At 40.2% G+C, this 19,906-nt stretch overlaps 1 protein-coding gene across 3 annotated transcripts in view; it reads left to right on the forward strand.

Annotated features, from left to right (window-relative positions):
- rapgef1a (Rap guanine nucleotide exchange factor (GEF) 1a) overlaps positions 1–19,906 on the forward strand; it is a 184,142-nt gene that overhangs the window by 70,822 nt on the left and 93,414 nt on the right. For all 3 annotated transcript variants that reach the window (XM_067969799.1, XM_067969797.1, XM_067969798.1), the window contains exons 4-9: positions 1,294–1,441; positions 3,981–4,069; positions 5,970–6,122; positions 9,215–9,347; positions 14,934–15,120; positions 17,255–17,773. In XM_067969799.1, coding sequence (XP_067825900.1) covers positions 1,294–1,441; positions 3,981–4,069; positions 5,970–6,122; positions 9,215–9,347; positions 14,934–15,120; positions 17,255–17,773 — 1,229 coding nt within the window. The remainder of the gene's footprint in view (positions 1–1,293; positions 1,442–3,980; positions 4,070–5,969; positions 6,123–9,214; positions 9,348–14,933; positions 15,121–17,254; positions 17,774–19,906) is intronic.

The following is a 19,906-nucleotide window of genomic DNA, read 5'->3' on the forward strand; positions in this document are numbered from 1 at the left end:
TGTTATACTAATTACAGGACAATAATCAACAGGAACAAAGTGGTGGTGCATTTGTGGTAGGCTGTTACATTTGACTTTTTTTGGTGGAAAGCTATCCCATTCAGGATTTTCTAATTAACATTGGTTCTTGTAAGGCTGGAGATGTCTGAGACTGTTGCTGTGTTTGAATAGGTAATTGTTAGCTATATTTGAAGCATAAAAGTTTAGCTGTACTTAAATTAGCTAGTAGTGTAGATCTACATAGTGTATCATTAATAAGCGATATTGAATAGGAAATACAGCTGTACAGAAAATATACTTTTTAAAATTAATTAGCAGTTATATGCATTCATGTAACTTTCATCATGTAAAAGAGTAAGCTTTTTACACGGGGAAGAGGTGGGCATCGAGGAAGAGATAAAGGAATTTCGAAGGTGGAAGAGATGTTTTTGCATGCTTTTTAAGGCAAAAAGATGGCAAGCTAAATCATTTTGGGAGAGAGCAGGGGCATAATAGCTAAATGATCGGCATGGGAGAAGCTATAAGAAATGGAGGCTATGAGCTGGGACATATGGGTGAAGAGGATTTCCCAGTTAGGGTGGGGTGAGGCCATAGAGGAATTTTAAAATAAAGATACAAGATCTTGAAATTGATTAAATGGGGCACATGGAGTCAGTTTAGCTGGTTGAGGATAGAGTTGTGTGCAGGGTTTTGTGGAGCAGAGGACGTGGGCTGTACTGGATTAGCTGAAGGGTGGAGGAAGGAAAGCATTCGATAAATGAATCCACCCAGGTGATGAATGGGTAGAATTAACGCAAAGTGTATCCAATGTACAGCTGTTTTCTCCAATTTAATGTCCATATTTTTAGGGTAGCTTAAATGCAAACCTGCTATTTCATGCTTTTGTATTAAAAGGGAAAATATCTTAACACTTTCCTGAAGGTGTTCGGTTTAAATTTCTCTACAGGTGGCTATCGGTGAAGGGCTTACAGACTGGTAATCTGCTAGTTGGAAATGCACATCAGGCCAGTCAGCATCTGTGGAGAGAACAGATGAGTTCATGTTTCTGGTGTACAGCCCTTTACCAGAACCACTTCTGATGAAGGATGACATGACTGAAACATTAACTTATCTATTCTCTCCACAGATGCTGACTGACCTGATATGTATTTCCAGCATTTTCTGGTTTTGTTTGATTTCCAGCACTTGCAGGTTTTTTGCTTTTTATTCTGCCAGCTGGGTTCTGTTGGATCACCTGGGATTGGAACTTCACTGTAAAATAGATGCAGCATTACTCTTTTTTTTCTTTTTCAGCTCAGCCATCACATCCTGCTTAAATCAGGTATATCAGAGCCTGGCCAATCTGATTCGCTGGTCTGATCGGGTGATGCTAGAAGGTGTGAATCTAGATGACAAGGAAATGGTCATGGCGATGATTAAGGCAGTGCTTGATGGAGTGAAGGTATGTAAAAAATCTGAGCAGCTAAACTTGTGTGTTTACAACATCACCTTTCACTGAGGCGGATAGAAGAAAGAGTCATCACTTTTATTTTTGTCTGCCATTTTTTGAATTTCCATGCCACAAAACATTTCTACCAGAATATTCCCAGGCTTCCAAATGTACACATGGTTACTTTCATTCCCCACTTTCCTATTTCCCTGTGGAGAAGCACCTGATCTTAGATTGGCAGCTCCCACAACACCAGAACTGAGATTGAGTTCACTGCATGAATTGTTGGTGGGAACCCTTTCATTTTCATTTCTTTCGTAGGAAAGGTTTGTGATCTCTATTTTGTTCTTTTCATGAACATTAAGCAATAAGATTTCACTCTACCCAATTTATGCTGTTTCATTCCGAGTTGTTGGATGTGCTCTCTTTTTGAAAATTGAATGGAATGTAATCAACAAAGTGAACTGACTAAACCTTGAAGACAACAATGGAAAGGTGAGCTTCAGCGTGAATTTCATCCCACTGGAGACTCTTTTAGTATTAGCAAATGCTATGGTACTTTAAAATCTGTGTATGTTAATTTGCGTTCCAGTTTGAGTACATACTGACTGATTTGAGTTCTAATAATGTTTTAACAAAATGCTACTGGTAGCAAGAAGTTTTAAAAATGGTGTTTGTTGGTAGGAACCAGAATTTGCTGCTTCTATGACAACTGGCAACAATTTGTTCCCTGTGGAGAAATTTGTAATTGCACATCCTGGTAAACCTGTATGATAAATTCTTCTGTTGGATAAAACCAAGACCACGGTTCACCTCAACAGTTAGAAGTTTTGGAAGATGACAATTTAAAGCTTTAGCAACGGATATTGTGCACTTTAGGAATTGGTTTTATTTTAAAAGTACAGTCCATCTTTGCTATTGCAGATAGATTGAAATAGAACTCAAAACAAATGATCCCCAGACCTGCATGGAGGGAGGTACCATTTTCTTCCCAGATGTGCCTGGCTCCGATACCACAAGATGAAAGATAACTGGTCCCTAACCAGTAGTCATCTTATAAGCAAGACATCACAATACCTATGAGCGCCATAGCAATGTTGAACCTCAGTTTGCTTTTGTAGTTATTAACCGTTGATGTAACATTCCATTCAGTGCGTTCAACTGGGTGGAACATTTCTATAAAATTTCTATTTTTATAATGTCACCACAGCTGAGCTAACTTACGATACATTTAAAGGAAGTGGTGTCATTCGGTAACTGTTACTGGTGGAACTTTGATTTGTCATGCGTGCTTTTTGGAAAATTCTGATCAGTTAAATATTTTCTTAGCTCCTGAAGTGATAGTTGCTGCTGAAGATAACCTGCAACAAAAGGGCATGAGGACCAGGTTAAAGGCCAGCTCCTCACTCATCTTTCACATTTTGACTGTTTTACAGATTCCTGATTTTCTGTTACCTGCTGCAGTTTTATTTTACACTTGTCCCATCAGCTTTCATATCCAGTCTGTTTAATTCAACTTTAATTGTCTATGCGCTAAACATTTTATCATCCTGATTTTAGAGTTGAATTCAATAAATTCCCATCTTTGGAATTCTCTACCCCAGAAGGCTGTGGAGGCTCAGTCATTGAGTACATTCAAAACAGAGATCGATAGATTTCTAGTTATTAAAGGCATCAAGGGATATGGGGATAGTGCGGGAAAATGGCATTGAGGTAGAAGATCAGCCATAATCTTGTTGAATGGCGGAACAGGTTCGAGGGGCCGGATGGCCGACTCCTCGTGTTTCTTATGTTCTTAAATTCCCCCTCTACCCCCAATGAATTTGAAAATTAGACTTAAATCTGATTAAAACCTGGAAATGTCCATTTGCAAACTGTAGTTCTGGTGTGGATGATTTCCTATTTGGAGCAGGGAGCACTTTGTGTCTCCATACTGACATAGTGCCCCTTCAGTCATCTGTGCCACACACATGTGGCTGAATAAAGTTCTATGGGGGAGGAGGCACTAAAAATGCAGCAAATGATGGCCATCAGTTTCTTTTAGCATTCTACTTTGTGAAGACTGTTGTAAGTATTTATGATGATTAAGGTATTGCTGTAAATGGTGCTGGGGAATTTTGATTTGTTTGATCAAAATTTTGTAGAGTATAATTTGGAATTACACTAGGTAGAATAATGTGGCAAGATGCAAAGGAAGAAAACCCATTGGTCAAGTTTGGGGTTGACATGGTCCCTACACTTGGTGTGCTCATTCCTTCCAGTGTTAGAATTGTGGCACTTTGTCTTCAGCAGAAAAGCTATATTAGAGTACTGACTCTAGCATGTTGTGCAAGTCTTGATTTTGTGTGTTGAGTTTCATGTGCAAGTTTCCACCAAGTGTAACAGCCAAATGAACCTTTTGGTCTTTGAGTTCAGTACATTAGCCAGCCTTCTACTGATGTGGATCCTCTGAGTATCTTGATTTTTATGTACCTTGAAGATGTATAATGTTCTAAAAGTTACTATATTAGGTAATCAATTGTACTATGGTCTGCTTGCTGCTTCTGTGTAGGAGCTTGTGAAACTGACAATAGAGAAACAGGAACAGCCATCCCCTACCTCTCCTGTGAAACCCAGCCAGCCAGCATCTAAAACTGACAGGTAAGAATTATTTCCCTGTATAAACAATACAAACCAGATAAGTAACAGACCAAATCCTCACTTGACCTGTAGTTTAAATCAGAAAATTAGTGTCAGTGCTGAGAAGTGCAAGAAGCTTGAATTAAATGCTCTTTTTTTTTCCTTACACCTCAGTGAAGCACTATGGGATATTTTTCTATAAAGATGCTACATAAATGCAAGTTGCTATTCTTACAATAGAAATGTTTTTCAAAAATACTTTGCAATGTCACTCTGCTTTAGAAGTATGCTAAAGATAATGGAACATGCCGAGAATGCTGATCTTCCTTGTTACAAATGTAAAATCAAAGGTATTTTTGATCTTTTCAAGATGCATTTTTTTCCTTGAATTCTGCAGAAATATTTTCTGTAGATTTCTAATTTTATTTTATTCTCCTTCCCCACGCATGCTACACAGCCTACAAACCTGCCATCTGTTATCTGCCTTTCGTTTAAGCAAGAACAGATTAGGGTGGTTCACCAGTAATTTTCCATCCCTGTACTGAAAGGCTTGGCCTCTAGCCAGGACTTTGCAAGATTGGAATAGGGAATTGGTCAGATGAGGAGTTATGGGTGAAAGCACTGTCCTACCAATTTGTGCTTTGGCACACTGCAAGGGTAATAATGTGGGTCATTCCATTATCTCTATAATCGTCTAGCTGTAGGGAAATGCACAAATTCCAAGAAACCACCTTCACATTATTGTGAGTATAAACCAATCAATTGAGGCAAGTTTGATCTTGGTGCAGAAATGCTTGCCCCTTGATCAAATTAATGTATATGTACATTTCTGTGGTCTTGCAAAATTTGCTATCTGTATTCTATAGCAGTGCATCAAATTATTTTCCAGATTGTTTTTTACTGTTTGGCTCAAAAGCTCCTCCCCCTGTTCATTCTTTCTTGCTTTCTTCTCTTCTGCCCCTTTCTCTTTATGCCTTCCTGTCTTCCTCCTCTTTTTCCCTTCCTACTTTCTCTTTCCTTAATGTGTAGAAATTTGTCTCTTTACCTATTGTCTGCCATGACTCCAATAATTATACAGCCCCACAATCATGTAAAACTGATAGTTATTGATTTACATTTTTTTTAAAAATTATTCTTGGCACATGGGCTACACTGGCAAGACAGTACAGTCCCCACCATTTATAGCAGGTGCGTTCATGCAAACGTGATTTGCCCGCTATATGCGATGGCTGGTAATGGAAAAAAAGTATTTGAAACAAACTTTTATAAAGAGGGACTGTGTGAGTGCTGGAATCACCCAGCTTTGGGACAACTCATCTAAATTGTTCCTGATTGTCAGGTCAAGAGAGAGCCACAAATTTAGACCAGCAAAAAAACCCCAGCATTTCTGTTTCTGCCCAGGACACTTAAGATGCTATAACCGGCAACTTTGAAATTGACAATGCAAATGGATAATGGCTATTACTTTTTGGCCAATGCAAGTGACTGCCCATTTTAAATGTGGATGTTTTAAGTGGTGGGGACTGTATTGGCAATCTAGTTGTCCTGAGTTGTCACATTTAGGCAACACCAGGTATGGGTGGCAAGTTTTCTGCCCTGAAGGACATTATTGGGTTTTACAGTCATTTTCTGGTGCTAGCCTGCAAATTATCAGATTTATTGAATTCAGTTTTAAAATGCCATGGGATTTGAACTCTTAAACTCATCGTAGTGCTGATCATATTAACTTGTGAGATCGTGCTCCAGGTAGCACTAGATTAGGTTATGTTCTAAAACCTTTACTGGCCTCAAATTGCCTTGAGATGCATTGTTTTTTTAAAAAAAAAGTTTGCTTTGTCTGTTATCAGTCTTATAGTCACTGCCAACAAAGTTTGCACAGACCTCTATCTAATTATTTTGATCTGGGGCTCTACTCTTGCAGTGCAACAGAGCTTCCACTGACTGACCGGGAGAAGGAGATTCTGACTAAAACTACTCCAATGACAAGATCACTGGAGATACTTCCAGACTCTGTGGAGGGGGAATGCGCGCCACCAAAACCACCACTCCCTGGTATTCGTATTATGGAACACAGGTAATGGATTAAATGGGTAATCCCACCTAATAGGGGGCTTGGGGGGGGGAGGAGCTAAATACGATTAAAATCACTAAGGAATTGGTACTCAGTAAAATAATGGGACTCAAGGCGGATAAATCCCCTGGACCTGATGGCTTACATCCGAGGGTCTTGAGGAAAGTGGCAGTAAGAATTGTGGATGCTTTGGTAATAATTTTCCAAAATTCTCTGGACTCGGCAAAGGTCCCGGCAGATTGGAAAACTGCTAACGTAACACCCTTATTTAAAAAGGGTATTAGGCAGAAGGCTGGAAATTATAGACCAATTAGCCTAACATCTGTGGTGGGTAAAATTTTGGAATCTATTATTAAGGAGACAGTAGCGGAACATTTGGATAAACATAATTTAATAGGACAAAGTCAGCATGGCTTTACGAAGGGGAAGTCATGTCTGACAAATTTGCTTGAGTTCTTTGAGGACATAACGTGCAGGGTGGATAAAGGGGAACCAGTGGACGTAGTGTATTTAGACTTCCAGAAGGCATTCGACAAGGTGCCGCATAAAAGATTATTGCTCAAGATAAAGAATCACTGGATTGGGGGTAATATTCTGGCATGGGTGGAGGATTGGTTATCTAACAGGAAGCAGAGAGTTGGGATAAACGGTTCATTCTCGGACTGGTAACGAGTAGCCAGTGGTGTTCCGCAGGGGTCGGTGCTGGGTCCCCAACTATTTACAATCTATATTAACGATTTGGAGGAGGGGACCAAGTGTAACGTATCAAAGTTTGCAGATGATACAAAGATGGGAGGGAAAATGGAGAGTGAGGAGGACATAAAAAACCTACAGGGGGATATAGACAGGCTGGGTGAGTGGGCGGAGATTTGGCAGATGCAATACAATATTGGAAAATGTGAGGTTATGCACTTTGGCAGGAAAAATCAGAGAGCAAGTTATTATCTTAAAGGCAAGAAACTGGAAAGTACTGCAGTACAAAGGGATCTGGGGGTCCTAGTGCAAGAAGATCAAAAAGTTAGTATGCAGGTGCAGCAGGTGATCAAGAAGGCCAACGGAATGTTGGCTTTTATTGCTCGGGGAACAGAATATAAAAACAGGGAGGTATTGCTGCAGTTATATAAGGTATTGGTGAGACCGCACCTGGAATACTGCATACAGTTTTGGTCTCCATACTTAAGAAAAGACATACTTGCTCTCGAGGCAGTACAAAGAAGGTTCACTCGGTTAATCCCGGGGATGAGGGGGCGGACATATGAGGAGAGGTTGAGTAGATTGGGACTTTACTCATTGGAGTTCAGAAGAATGAGAGGCGATCTTATTGAAACATATAAGCTTGTGAAGGGGCTTGATCGGGTGGATGCGGTAAGGATGTTCCCAAGGATGGGTGAAACTCGAACTAGGGGGCATAATCTTAGAATAAGGGGCTGCTCTTTCAAAACTGAGATGAGGAGAAACTTCTTCACTCAGAGGGTAGTAGATCTGTGGAATTTGCTGCCCCAGGAAGCTGTGGAAGCGACATCATTAAATAAATTTAAAACAGAAATAGACAGTTTCCTCGAAGTAAAGGGAATTAGGGGTTACGGGGAGCGGGCAGGAAATTGGACGTGAATTTAGATTTGAGGTTAGGATCAGATCAGCCATGATCTTATTGAATGGCGGAGCAGGCTTGAGGGGCCGATTGGCCTACTCCTGCTCCTATTTCTTATGTTCTAATACTTTGTATGATTATTCCCTCAATGAAAAGCTAATCCTTAAAGGTGAAGGGTGTCTAAGTGAGCAGTGTCTTAAATGGATGAAGAATATCCTCATACTGTTCATCAGAAATGGCTGCTTCTGTACCAGATTGTATTAGTATTGTACTAATATATCTCTTTTGGCATTGCCCACGGTAAATTGGAGGATATGTTGTTTTAGAACAAAGGGACCATTATACAATGTAACACGCAAGGTATTGTATAGAGGTGAGAGGAGTGTTTATGTCTTGATGATCCTTTCCTAATAAATGTAAAGTGGCTACCTTGGGCAAATCTATCTGCAGCTTAGGTGTTTAACCTCCCTGTCTCTTTAGGGTCACAAAGTATATTCCCTGTGGGGAAGTGCTTTAATTAGACCTATACTAGGGTCAGTTAGAAACTAATTTCCATTGCTCAGGAAAGTTGGTCTCTAGCTAGACAACTGCTTGGAGGTGCTAGATTATCAAAGTAATCAGGAATGACCTAGCTTTCTCTTTTTCTATTTACTTTTAAGATTGTTCAGTTGTGATATGTTTTATGAATATATTTTGAGCCAGGCACCCATCAGATGCTGGACTTTTAATATTTGGCTCACTAAATTGCAAACAGTGGTACGTCCTGAGGAAACTAATATTGAAAATAATTCACCATTATTTTGAACATGCGCTAGGTTGACTAGCCTTGAACTAATCTTGCTGAAATTATTATTATTAAAAAAAATTGTGTGTAATTACTGGTAGCATGGTGTAGGTCACTGAATCAGATAACAGCCTTGTTGCTGTTAAAGAAAATATGTTTGGTTCACATTAAGAAACTTGGATTTTGATAGAAACGTGGAACTCAGGGTAGGCTGATGGATTGAAGCTGTGTCCCATCTTTATTATGTCTTTATTATTATGTATATACGTACTGTCCATTGTTGTATGTTTCAGCTTGCATCTCATGCCGCAGGTTGGGAAGTGATACTAGTAGCTGGTAATTGTGCATGCCTGTTTGTGGAAGTGGTCAGTACATCATCTGCAGGGATCCAATTTCTCACGCCACTTTCAAGGCTCCTTTCTGTATACTGTATTCTGTCTGTCAGCTGCTCAGTCCTGATGGCTTTTTTTTGGTATGTTGATCAGTGGTATTCAAAGAAGGCTAACAGACTCCTATTTGCACTTTGTTTTTTTTTAAAAAGCTGATACTTTGTAGTTCATACATTGGGGTTAAAATTTTGTTACCAAGAGAGAGGTGTCGTACTAGGATGTTTCTATTTTCAGTTGAACATTTTATTTACTGCCCTATTGTTAAATCTGCAAGAATTTGCTTGAAATACAGACTATTACAGTTTTAATCTCTACATTCTTTGCCCTACAGCAGTGGTATTCCTCCAATCTTGCCACCTCTACCACCCAAGAAGAGGCAGTCTGCACCCTCCCCAACCAGAGTGGCAGTGGTACCTCCCATGAGTCGAGCTGCTAGTGGTTCTAGTTTACCTAATACCAAACAGGTATGGAAAGTCTTTATGGTTTGGGTGGGGGGAATAAACCAAATGGGATAAATACATTGACTAAATTGCACAGTTGCTGAACAAGCCTCAGTGCATTACCAGTTGATGGATATATCTAACCCATAGCAAATGTGTGTTGGATATGGGCAGAGTCACAAGTGCATTATGATATCTGATTGTCCTGTTGAACCAATATCATGTCCAATGGGTTCCCAACCTGTGCTATTTATAGGATGGGTAGAAATAGAAGTAGAAATTAGAATCATAGAACGGTTACAGCATAGAAGGAGGCTATTCGGCCCAGCAAGCCTGTGCCAGCTTTTTGTAAGAGCAATCCAGTTAGTCTCATTCCCCTGCTCTTTCTCTCTTTCTTTCCCCCCCGCCCCCGTAGCCCTACAAATTTTTTCCCTTCAGGTATTTATCCAATTCCTTTTTGAAAGCCACAATTGAATCTGCTTCCACCACCCTTTTCAGGCAGCGCATTCCAGATCATAATTACTCACTGCATTAAAAGTTTTACCTCATGTCGCCTTTGTTTCTTTTGCCAATCACCTTTAAATCTGTGTCCTCTGGCTTTCGATCCTTCTGCCCATGGGAACAGTTTCTCTTCATTTACTTTATCTAATCCCATCATCATTTTGAACACGTCTGTCAAATCTCCTCTTAACCTTCTCTGCTCTAAGGAAAACAACCCCCGCTTCTCCAGTCTATCCCTCATCCCTGAAACCATTCTAGTAAATCTTTTCTGCACCCTCTCTAAGGCCTTCACGCCCTTCTTAAAGTGTGGTGCCCAGAATTGGACACAGCAGTCCAGCTGTGGCTGAACCAGTGCTTTATAAAGGTTCAACTTAACCTCCGAGCTTTTGTACTCTATGCCTCTCTTTATAAAGTCTAGGATCCCTTTTGCTTTTTTAACTGCTTTCTCAATCTGTCCTGACACCTTCGAAGATTTGTGCACATATACCCCCAGGTCTCTCTGTTCCTACACCCCCTTTGAATTGTACCATTTAGTTTATATTGCCCCTCCTCATTCTTCCTGCCAAAATGTATCACTTCACACTTCTTTGCGTTAAATTTCATATGCCATGTGTCCGCCCATTCTGCCAGCCTGTCTATGTCCTCTTGAAGTCTATTACTATCCTCCTTACTGTTTACTACACTTCCAAGTTTTGTCATCTGCAAACTTTGAAATTATGCCCTGTACACCCAAGTCCAGGTCGTTAATATATATCAAAAAAAGGCAGTGGTCCCGGTACTGACCCGTGGGGAACACCACTGTATACCTTCCTCCAGTCTGAAAAACAACCGTTCACCACTACACTCTGTTTCCTGTCACTTAGCCAATTCCGTATCCATGCTGCCACTACTGCCCCCTTTATTCCATGGGCTTCAATTTTGCAGACAAGTCGACTATGTGGCACTTTATCAAACGCTTTTTGGAAGTCCATACACACAACACCAAACGCATTGCCCTCATCAAAAAAACTCAGTCAAGTTAGTTAAACACTATTTGCCTTTAACAAATCTCTGCTGGCTTTCCTTTATTAATCCACACTTGTCCAACTGACTATTAATTTTGTCCTGGATCGTTTTATCGTTTCTAAAAGCTTCCCCACTATCGAGGTTGAACTGACTGACCTGTAGTTGCCGGGTTTTTTCTTGCACCCTTTTTTGAACAAGGGTGTAACATTTGCAATTCTCCAGTTCTCTGGCACCACCTCCATAATCTAAGGATGATTGGAAGATTATGGCTGGCACCTCTGCAATTTCCACCCTTACTTCCCTCAGCAACCTAGGATGCATTCTTTCTAGACTGGGTGACTTATCTAGTTTATCAGTTTTTAGCCCATCCAGTATCTCAACTACCTCTTCACTTACTGTGACTTCGGGAGCATCTTCTTCCTGGGTAAAGACAGATGCAAAATACTCATTTAGTACCTCAGCCATGCCCTCTGCCTCCATGTGTAGATCTCCTTTTTGATCCCTAATCAGCCCCACCCCTCCTCTTACTACCTGTTTACTATGCCAATAGAAGAGTTTTGGATTCCCTTTTATGTTAGCTGCCAGTGTATTCTCACACTCTCTTTGCCCCTGTTATTTTCTTTTTCACTTCTCTTCTGTACTTTCTATATTCATCCTAGTTCTCAATTGTATTATCAACCTGACATCTGTCATATGCTCCCTTTTTCTGTTTCATCTTACTCTTTCGTCATCCAGGGAGCTCTGGCTTTGGTTGCCCTACCTTTCCCCCTTGTGGGAATATACCTAGATGGTACCTAAACCATCTCCTCTTCAAAGGCCGCCCCTTGTTCGATTACAGTTTTGCCTGCCGATCTTTGATTCCAGTTTACCCGGGCCAGATCCATTCTCATCCCACTGAAATTGGCCCTCTTCCAATTAAATATTTTTATTCTAGATTGCTCCTTGTGCTTTTCCATAACTAATCTAAACCTTATGATACTTTGATCACTGTTCCCTAAATGTTCCCCCACTGACACTTGCTCCACTTGGCCCACTTCATTCCACAGAACTAGACCCAGCAATGCCTCCTTCCTTGTTGGGCTGCAAACATACTGATCAAGAAAGTTCCCCTGAACACACTTAAGAAATTCCTCCCCCTCTTTGCCCTTTACACTATTATTATCCCAGTCTATATTAGGATAGTTCAAGTCTCCCATTATCACTACTCTATACTTCTTGCACCTCTCTGTAATTTTCCTGCAAATTTGCTCCTGTATATCCTTCCCATTAGTTGGTGGCCTATAGAATACACTCAGTAGTGTAATGGCACCTCTATTGTTTCTTAACTCTAACCAAATAGATTCTGTCTTTGACCCCTCAAGGACATTCTCTCTCTCCAGCACGGCAATATTCTCCTTAATTAATACTGCCACCCTCCTCTCTTTTTCCTCTCTATCTTTCCTGAACACCTTATATCCAGGAATATTTTGTATCCAATCCTGCCCTTTTTTGAGCCAGGTCTCTGTTATTGCCACCGCATCATATTCCCATGTGGCTGTTTGTGCCTGCAGCTCACTAACCTTATTTACCACACTTCGTGTGTTTACACACATGCACTCTAAACCTATATTAGACTTTCTCGTATTCCCGCTCAGTCTGATCCCACCTAATACTGTACTATTTGTTACTCTAGTGCTATCTGTCTCTCCCAATCCTTTGTGCACCTTGTTTCTCCTTTCTATTGCTACATCCTGGTACCCATTACCCTGCCAAATTAGATTAAACCCTCCTCCACAGCACTAGTGAACCTCCCCGCAAGGACATTGGTCCCAGGTCTGTTGAGGTGCAACCTGTCCGTCTTGAACAGGTCCCTCCTGCCCCAGAACTGATCCCAAGAATCTGAAGCCCTCCCTCTTACACCATGCCTCTAGCCGCTCATTACCCTGCCTTATCTTCCTACTTCTGGAGTGGCACTGGGAGTAATCCAGAGATTGCTACCTTTCGATGTCCTGCATTTTCATTTCCTCCCTAGCTCCTGAAACTCTGACTGCAGGACCTCATCCCTTTCCTTTCCGATGTCGTTGGTATCCACATGGACCATGCCTTCCGGCTGTTCCCTTTCCCCCCGCAGAATGTTTTGCACCCTTTTATTTCGGATCTCTCGGAGCTCCTCCTTTCTGTTCACTGTCTTTCCCCCTCTATACCTAATTCCCGCTCTCACCAAATTCTCAAGTTCCCACTCGGTTCACGATCCATTGCATTCGCAATGCGCTCTGTGCTTCAGCAGATAACAACCTACTTTATATACCTTTTGAGAATAGAATTTGTAAGGAACTGTTGACAAGATGAGCTTCTCCTTTTGATGTTGGTGAAGCCATGTATAGCGATAAAGGACACTAAGTGCATTTGCCATGGCCAAGATTATGATGAGTGTTTCAATCATTTAAACTTCCTATCTCTAATATATCCATTATGCCACTCTATTTCTGAAGGAATTTTTATTTTAAACACTGGGTGGAGGAAATCTTCAGTTTTAAAAATTACTTTTGTGGACATTCAAGAAAATTATAATTCATTAAAATATTTCATGAGTTTTTCTGGTGCTGAGCAAAGCATCTGGTAGTGTAAAATATTCTTCGTTTACTGGATATTTTACTTTGATCACTAACTTGTAATTGATATTGTTTCCTACCATGATATCCTATCTAGCCCACGTTAGAGCTCATAGAGCAGGTTAGTAGGCTGAAGTACTGTGGCATAGAGCAGCAAGACTCTAGTCTGAAACAGCAATGCTACATGTCGTGGAGACATCGCACATTGAAATAATGCTTTATCTTAAAAGGATAAACTTTTGGGAGAGCATGCTTTCAATCATCTTGTGATGAATCCATATAGGTTTCTTTCAACAAAAGCATAAAATTCTGGAATTATACAGCAGATCACACAGCATCTGAGAGAGGAAAGGTAGGTTAACTCTTTGTTAGGTTGTAAACATATTTGAGGGGTTTGGGTGATGTCCTAAACCATAAGAGAAACATTTCAGCAGTTTACTTGAGTCTTCTATATTTTTAAATTATGTTGTACCAAGCATTTGTTTTTTGTAACGTGGTACAACTGAGGGGAATAGACCACTTTACTGAAAATACTGGCCAGTTAATATATAGCACAACTGGGTCCATCATAATCTTTGATTAGGCCATAGTTTGAGTCTGTGAAATTTTGGGTCCTCATTCTAGAAAAGATATTAAACCCATGGAGGGGATACAGCATAGGTTCACCAGGACGATGCCCTGAATGGGAAGCTATAATCAGGTGGAGAGGCTTGAGATATAGAATTATTTTCCACTGAAGCAGAGAAGGCTGAGAGAAGATTTAAATTATGAAAAGTTTTGATAGGGAACTAATATTTCCTCTGGTTGGGGAGTCAGTGATGTGGGGCCATTGATTTAAAATTATTACCGAATGGGGGCGAGAGATTAGAAGAAATCTCTTCACAATGGAGAGTTATTGGAGCATGAAATGCTTTGTCACAGACAGTGGTTGAGTCAAGAGACAATTACAGCTTTTAAGGGAGCCAGGATAGACAAGTTGGGCTGAATGGTGGCCCTCTGTGCTGCAAATTTTTATTGTTTTAACTTGATAATAGGAAACCGATCCCAATAAGGGTCTGTCCTTATAACAGTATGGGAAAGCTGAAAAATTAGATGAACAGCTGTAATCACTGAACAATTATAGCGTTGCTGTAAAAGCTTGCCTCTGGTTCTGTCATAAAGACTTGTTAATAAACTTTTGTTAATATCATTTGGCACAGTAGGTGCACCACGTTCTCAGTCATGTCAAGCTATGAGGAGTACATCTTTTCTAATTAATAAAAATAAGGCATTATAGGATAAAGAAAATTTTAATTCATTCACTGGGGTCACATTTTAAGCTGTTCTCTTGTAATGTAATAATATCGGAATTCTTTAACTGCATTACAGGTTTGTTAATTTTTCCCTTATAGCCTATGTGAATTTTTGCAGATTCATTTGAGAGCAAATTGTTTCTCTTGCATCGCAGTATCTCTGTACAACATCAAAGTGATCATGATATTAAAAAAAAAATTACTTTTTCATGTATATTTAGGACCTTGACGGTTTGGATTGCTATCTGCAAAGGCGGCTGTCTGGTGGCAGTCACTCCTATGGTGGGGAATCACCAAGGGTATCTCCCTGTAACAGTATGGGAAAGCTGAGCAAATCAGATGAACAGCTGTCCTCACTGGACAATGATAGTGGGCAGTGCTCGCAGAACACGAGCTGTGAAACACTTGGTAAGAAAATATTTTTTTGAAAAATCACTACTAAATTGAAAATTTTTTTGTTGCAGCATTGCTCATTTTCTCATCCGTTTACCTTTTTAATATATATTTTCTCCTATTTAAAAGGCATGATTCTTGCTCTTTTGGTCCCCTACACCATGCACCGGTCCCCTACACCATGCACCAATCCCCAGTCACCTGACTTGTTTATGGGTCGCTGGCATAGTTGCTTTTGAGCTGACTGCTTAGAGGTATGTTGAAAGGAGTTCAGGACAGGTCTCATTTCTCTTCCCCCACCACCCCCTCTTGGAGAAATGCTTAAGTGGTGGGTGTCACACAAATTCAAAGTTGGCTATGTTAATCAGAGGCATGTATCGACATGGTACCACTCCATTGTCAGAGCATGTGGAGTCAGGGGGTGAGTAGCAGAACGGATAGCAAGCTGGCTACAAAACAGAGTAGGGGTTAAAGGTATTTACTCAGATTGGCGGATGGTGGGAAGTGGTGTTCCACAGGGATCAGTGCTCGGATCACTGTTCACCATTTACAAACGATTTGGACTTGCGGGAAACAGGAATACAATTTCAAAATTTGCGGATGACACCAAATTGGGGGGTATATTTAATAATGAGGAAGACTACGACAAAATACGAGAAGACATTGATAAACTTGCAGAATGAGTGCATAAATGGCAAATGAATTTCAACGTAGATGAGTGTGAGGTGGTGCATTTTGGTGGGAGAAATAAGGAGTTCACATACTCCTTGGAAAAAAAGAATCTAAGTGGGATAGAGGAGCAAAGGGATTTAGGGGTACAGATTCACAAATCATTAAAAGTAGCAACGCAGGTTAACAAAGCCATAAAAAATGCAAAGTACTGGGGTTCATTTCTACAGGAATAGAATTCAAAAGCAGAGAAGTTGCATTAAACCTGTACAGAACCGTGGTTAGACCACAGTTGGCATACTGTGCACAGTTCTGGGCTCCATATTACAAAAAGGATATAGAGGCACTGGGGAAAATGCAAAAATGATTTACAGGAATTAGACACAACTGAGAGATTATAACTATCAGGAAAGACTGAACAGACTGGGGCTCTTTTCGCTAGAAAAGAGAAGGCTGAGAGTTGACCTGATAGAGGCCTTTAAAATTATGAAGGGGTTTAATAGGGTAGACGTAAAGATGTTTCCACTTGTGGGGGAGTCCAAAACTAGGGGTCATAAATATAAGATTATTCACTAATACATCCAATAAGGAATTCAGGAGAAACTTCTTTACCCAAAGAGTGGTTAGAATGTGGAACTTGCTACCACATGGAATCGTTGAGGCGAATAGCATAGATGCATTTACGGAGAAGCAAGATAAGTACCATGAGGGAGAAAGGAATAGAAGGCTATGTTGATGGGGTTAGATGAAGTAGGGTGGGAGGAGTCTCATGTGGAGCGTAAAAACTGGCATAGACCAGTTGGGCCGATTGGCCTATTGTTGTGCTGTAAATTCTACATAAAATACATTGGTGTCACTCACTGGTGTGTCAACTAGTACCTTGCAAAATAAGCATAGAGGTGCTACAAAAGATGATGGGAATACTATAAAAATTAACACATTCACCTCTGAATAGCAATTGAGACTTTCAAATACTTGTTTGAAAATAGTCTGTTGATTGGGACTTGTTGGTGGGTGTTGATCCATTTTTGGTCAACAAGTAGGCACTGTTGAAGTGTGATTAGCAATGTCTGCATTTTCCCCATCTTGAGTTAAGATGCCTATTTTCTTCCAAGAACAACCAAACCATTTCCAAGCCTCCGAAAGCTTGTGAATTTAAAATAAAATTGCTGGACTATAACTTGGTGTTGTAAAATTGTTTACAATTGTCAACCCCACTCCATCACCGGCATCTCCACATCATTTCCAAATGAGACAAACAAGTTAAAATGAGAGGAACTTTGGGATTTGAGGGAGTAACCAATGCTGGAAATCAGGGATTCTCCTGCTTAAATTACCAAAAAACTTTCTGTTTTTAATTAAAGTTGCTGCTGAATCAGTTATTTACTCCCAAGTAATTACTGCTACCAAGTTAAAGATACCCGTGTGGTTGGCCGCATCTCACTCCTGTCGATTGATTTTTGGCTTTTCTCCCTCGCAGATATTCCAGAAAGCTATGATCCCGACTATGACTTCCTGCATCAGGACCTTTCAACTGTCGACCAGATTCCTCAGCACCTTTCAGGCATGTTAAGCCCACTGCCAGAGTCAGCAGTAGAGTCCAGTTCACCTCTTCCTGGACAGACATTTACTTCACAGTTTTGTACTTCACAAGCAGTGCCCGACTGGCGGCAGGTGTCACAGACTGGTGTTCCACCTATGCAAATGCCACCAGCATTACCAGAGAAGAAACGTCGGAGTGCTGTGTCAACTGTTTCATCAGATAGTTCAGGATGCAGGGTCTCGTACGAGAGATTTCCATCGCAATACGATAATATCTCAGAGGAGGAAATGCAGAATTCTGCTGTACCAGCGGTTCCGTTCCCTCCATTTGCTGTAGTGTCACCAAGGCAGCAAGGAATTCCATCGATACCAGTTGGATTCCAGGACATTGATGTTTCAGAATTGGCAGGAGTACCAGAGAAACCACCTCCACTCCCAGAGAAAAAGAGCAGGCACAGTGAGTATTCACCTTAGCAACCATATAAAAGATGTGTGTGATATTATTTGTTTTTTTGTTAAATTATAAAATTCTATAAAGATACTCTATTATTACCACCACCATTGACTTATGTGTAAACTAGTGTTAAAAAGCTCAAAATGCTATTTCCAAATACGAGCCACATTTGGAATGATAGTCTATAATTGTATTGCTGGGTGTTTTTCACAGTCAAAGTGCATAGGGTATGAAAAGTTCAACCTAGCATTATGCTTTACTGAAATCTTGGTGATAAAACTGAATGTAAATACTTTATCACTGAATAGGAGTATTGTAATGCAGTAAAATTCTTCCCGTCAGCTTGAATTATTACAGCCTGCCTTGGCAAAGCAGCAGCATCCTGTATTTAAAGATCCCAGTCACATGACTGCTAGTAAATTGCCACAATAACTACAGTTGGCTGCAGCAGTGAAAATGTTGATGCAATTGAAGATGACATTCAACAGGGAAACTGAAGATCAAAATAAAAATCTCGAAGTTTGTATATATAAAATACGCCTTGGGAGTGTATTCAAAGGTATAACCACTCCAAGCCTGATTTTATAAACCACTGATGCTTAGTTGTCACAGATTGTTATCTGGATCTCAAATATCAGAGTGCATTACAACGTTACAACGTTGCAACGTATCTATTTTCTGCACAATTTATTCATTGTTTTCCTTTGTAAAAGGAGTCTGTATGTTTAACAAAAGCAGCTCGACTATCTGGTCGTCTTCCCTTTTCTTGCAGCGGAACAGAAAAGTCGCTGATTCCCAAAATAAATCTGTAGAGCTTGTTCTGTTGGATTTTTAAAAAAATATGAGGCCATGTAATGAGCCAAATGATCAGTGTTTTTCTTTTGGATTGGTGGAGTATCTTTTATAATTCCTACATGAGTTAGGGAGGGAATTAGAGAGGCAGGGGTTTGGTCGCTGCTTTGCCTTTCTAACCCAATTCACTTAAGTCCAAGAAATATACAGTATGAAAGATTACTTCCATTGTGGTCATTTTTAAATACAAGCACGCTTCAATTTAATTACAATAATGTGCAGAGCAGTACAGGTTTGTCTTTGGAGGCCGAGAATCGGAACATAAATAGGGATTATAGGGCAAAGAGAATGTGTTTAAAATGTTGCATTTTTAAAATTATGTTTTAATTGTTTTAGTTCTCGAGTTAATACTATAATAGATACTGCTGACATTGGAGTTGCCTTATTAGTGTAATACTAGTCCTTCAGCAATACGATGTGAGAACTGAAAGCTGCAAACTCATCCAATCCTGGAAAATAGGCATTTATCTGGCAGACTAGAGTTTTTAGAAAGACTAGAATAATTTGCAACAGTTTGATTTTAATAGAACTGTTATGATTATGAAACCCAAGATTTCAAACCATGTGCAGTGCTGAGGCAGATCTGTTGTCAAGGATGAAATTAGTGCTAAATCGTAGTACGAGGTACATAACGTGCTCTTAAAATGTTGAGTAACCTCTGCTGTTCTGTGGCAAAATGCTCAAATGTAGTTTTTGCTGCTTATTACTGCAGTTACAGTTTTTTTTTAAATTGCATAATGGTACACAACAGGCCACTTTACAAAGCAGTTACAAATCCATTGTACATATCAAAATGTTGCTTGGTCGCATTGTTACCTCTAACGGTCACGGACTTGAGCACTTTATCTATGCATGGTCAGCGTTGCTGCCTTTTGGATGAGTTGTTAATATGTAGCCCGATCTGTTCTGGTGGTTCCCATAGCACTGTTTGAAAAAGAGCAGTGAGTTCTCCTCCTGGTGTCCTGGCCAATTTTGCTCCCTCAGCCAGCACCACCAAATATTGATTGGTCATTCATCTCATTTCTTATTTGTGGGACCTTGTATGCAGATTGGCTGCTGTTTTTGGCTACGTAACTGACTGCACTTCAAAAGTAATCATTGGTTGTGAAGCACTTGAGACATCAATGTGATTAAGTGCATTGTAAATACAATTGCTTTCCAGTCAAACTTGAACTTACTGTATGAAATTCTGATGCAAGAAACTTAGGGCAACCTTTTGTCCCTTTCATTCCTCTACTTTTTATGACTTGGGTCACCCTGTGCCACACACCAATGGTAGTAAAT

Source organism: Heptranchias perlo, chromosome 31, assembly GCF_035084215.1.
Source record: "Heptranchias perlo isolate sHepPer1 chromosome 31, sHepPer1.hap1, whole genome shotgun sequence".
Taxonomy (NCBI): Eukaryota; Metazoa; Chordata; class Chondrichthyes; order Hexanchiformes; family Hexanchidae; genus Heptranchias; species Heptranchias perlo.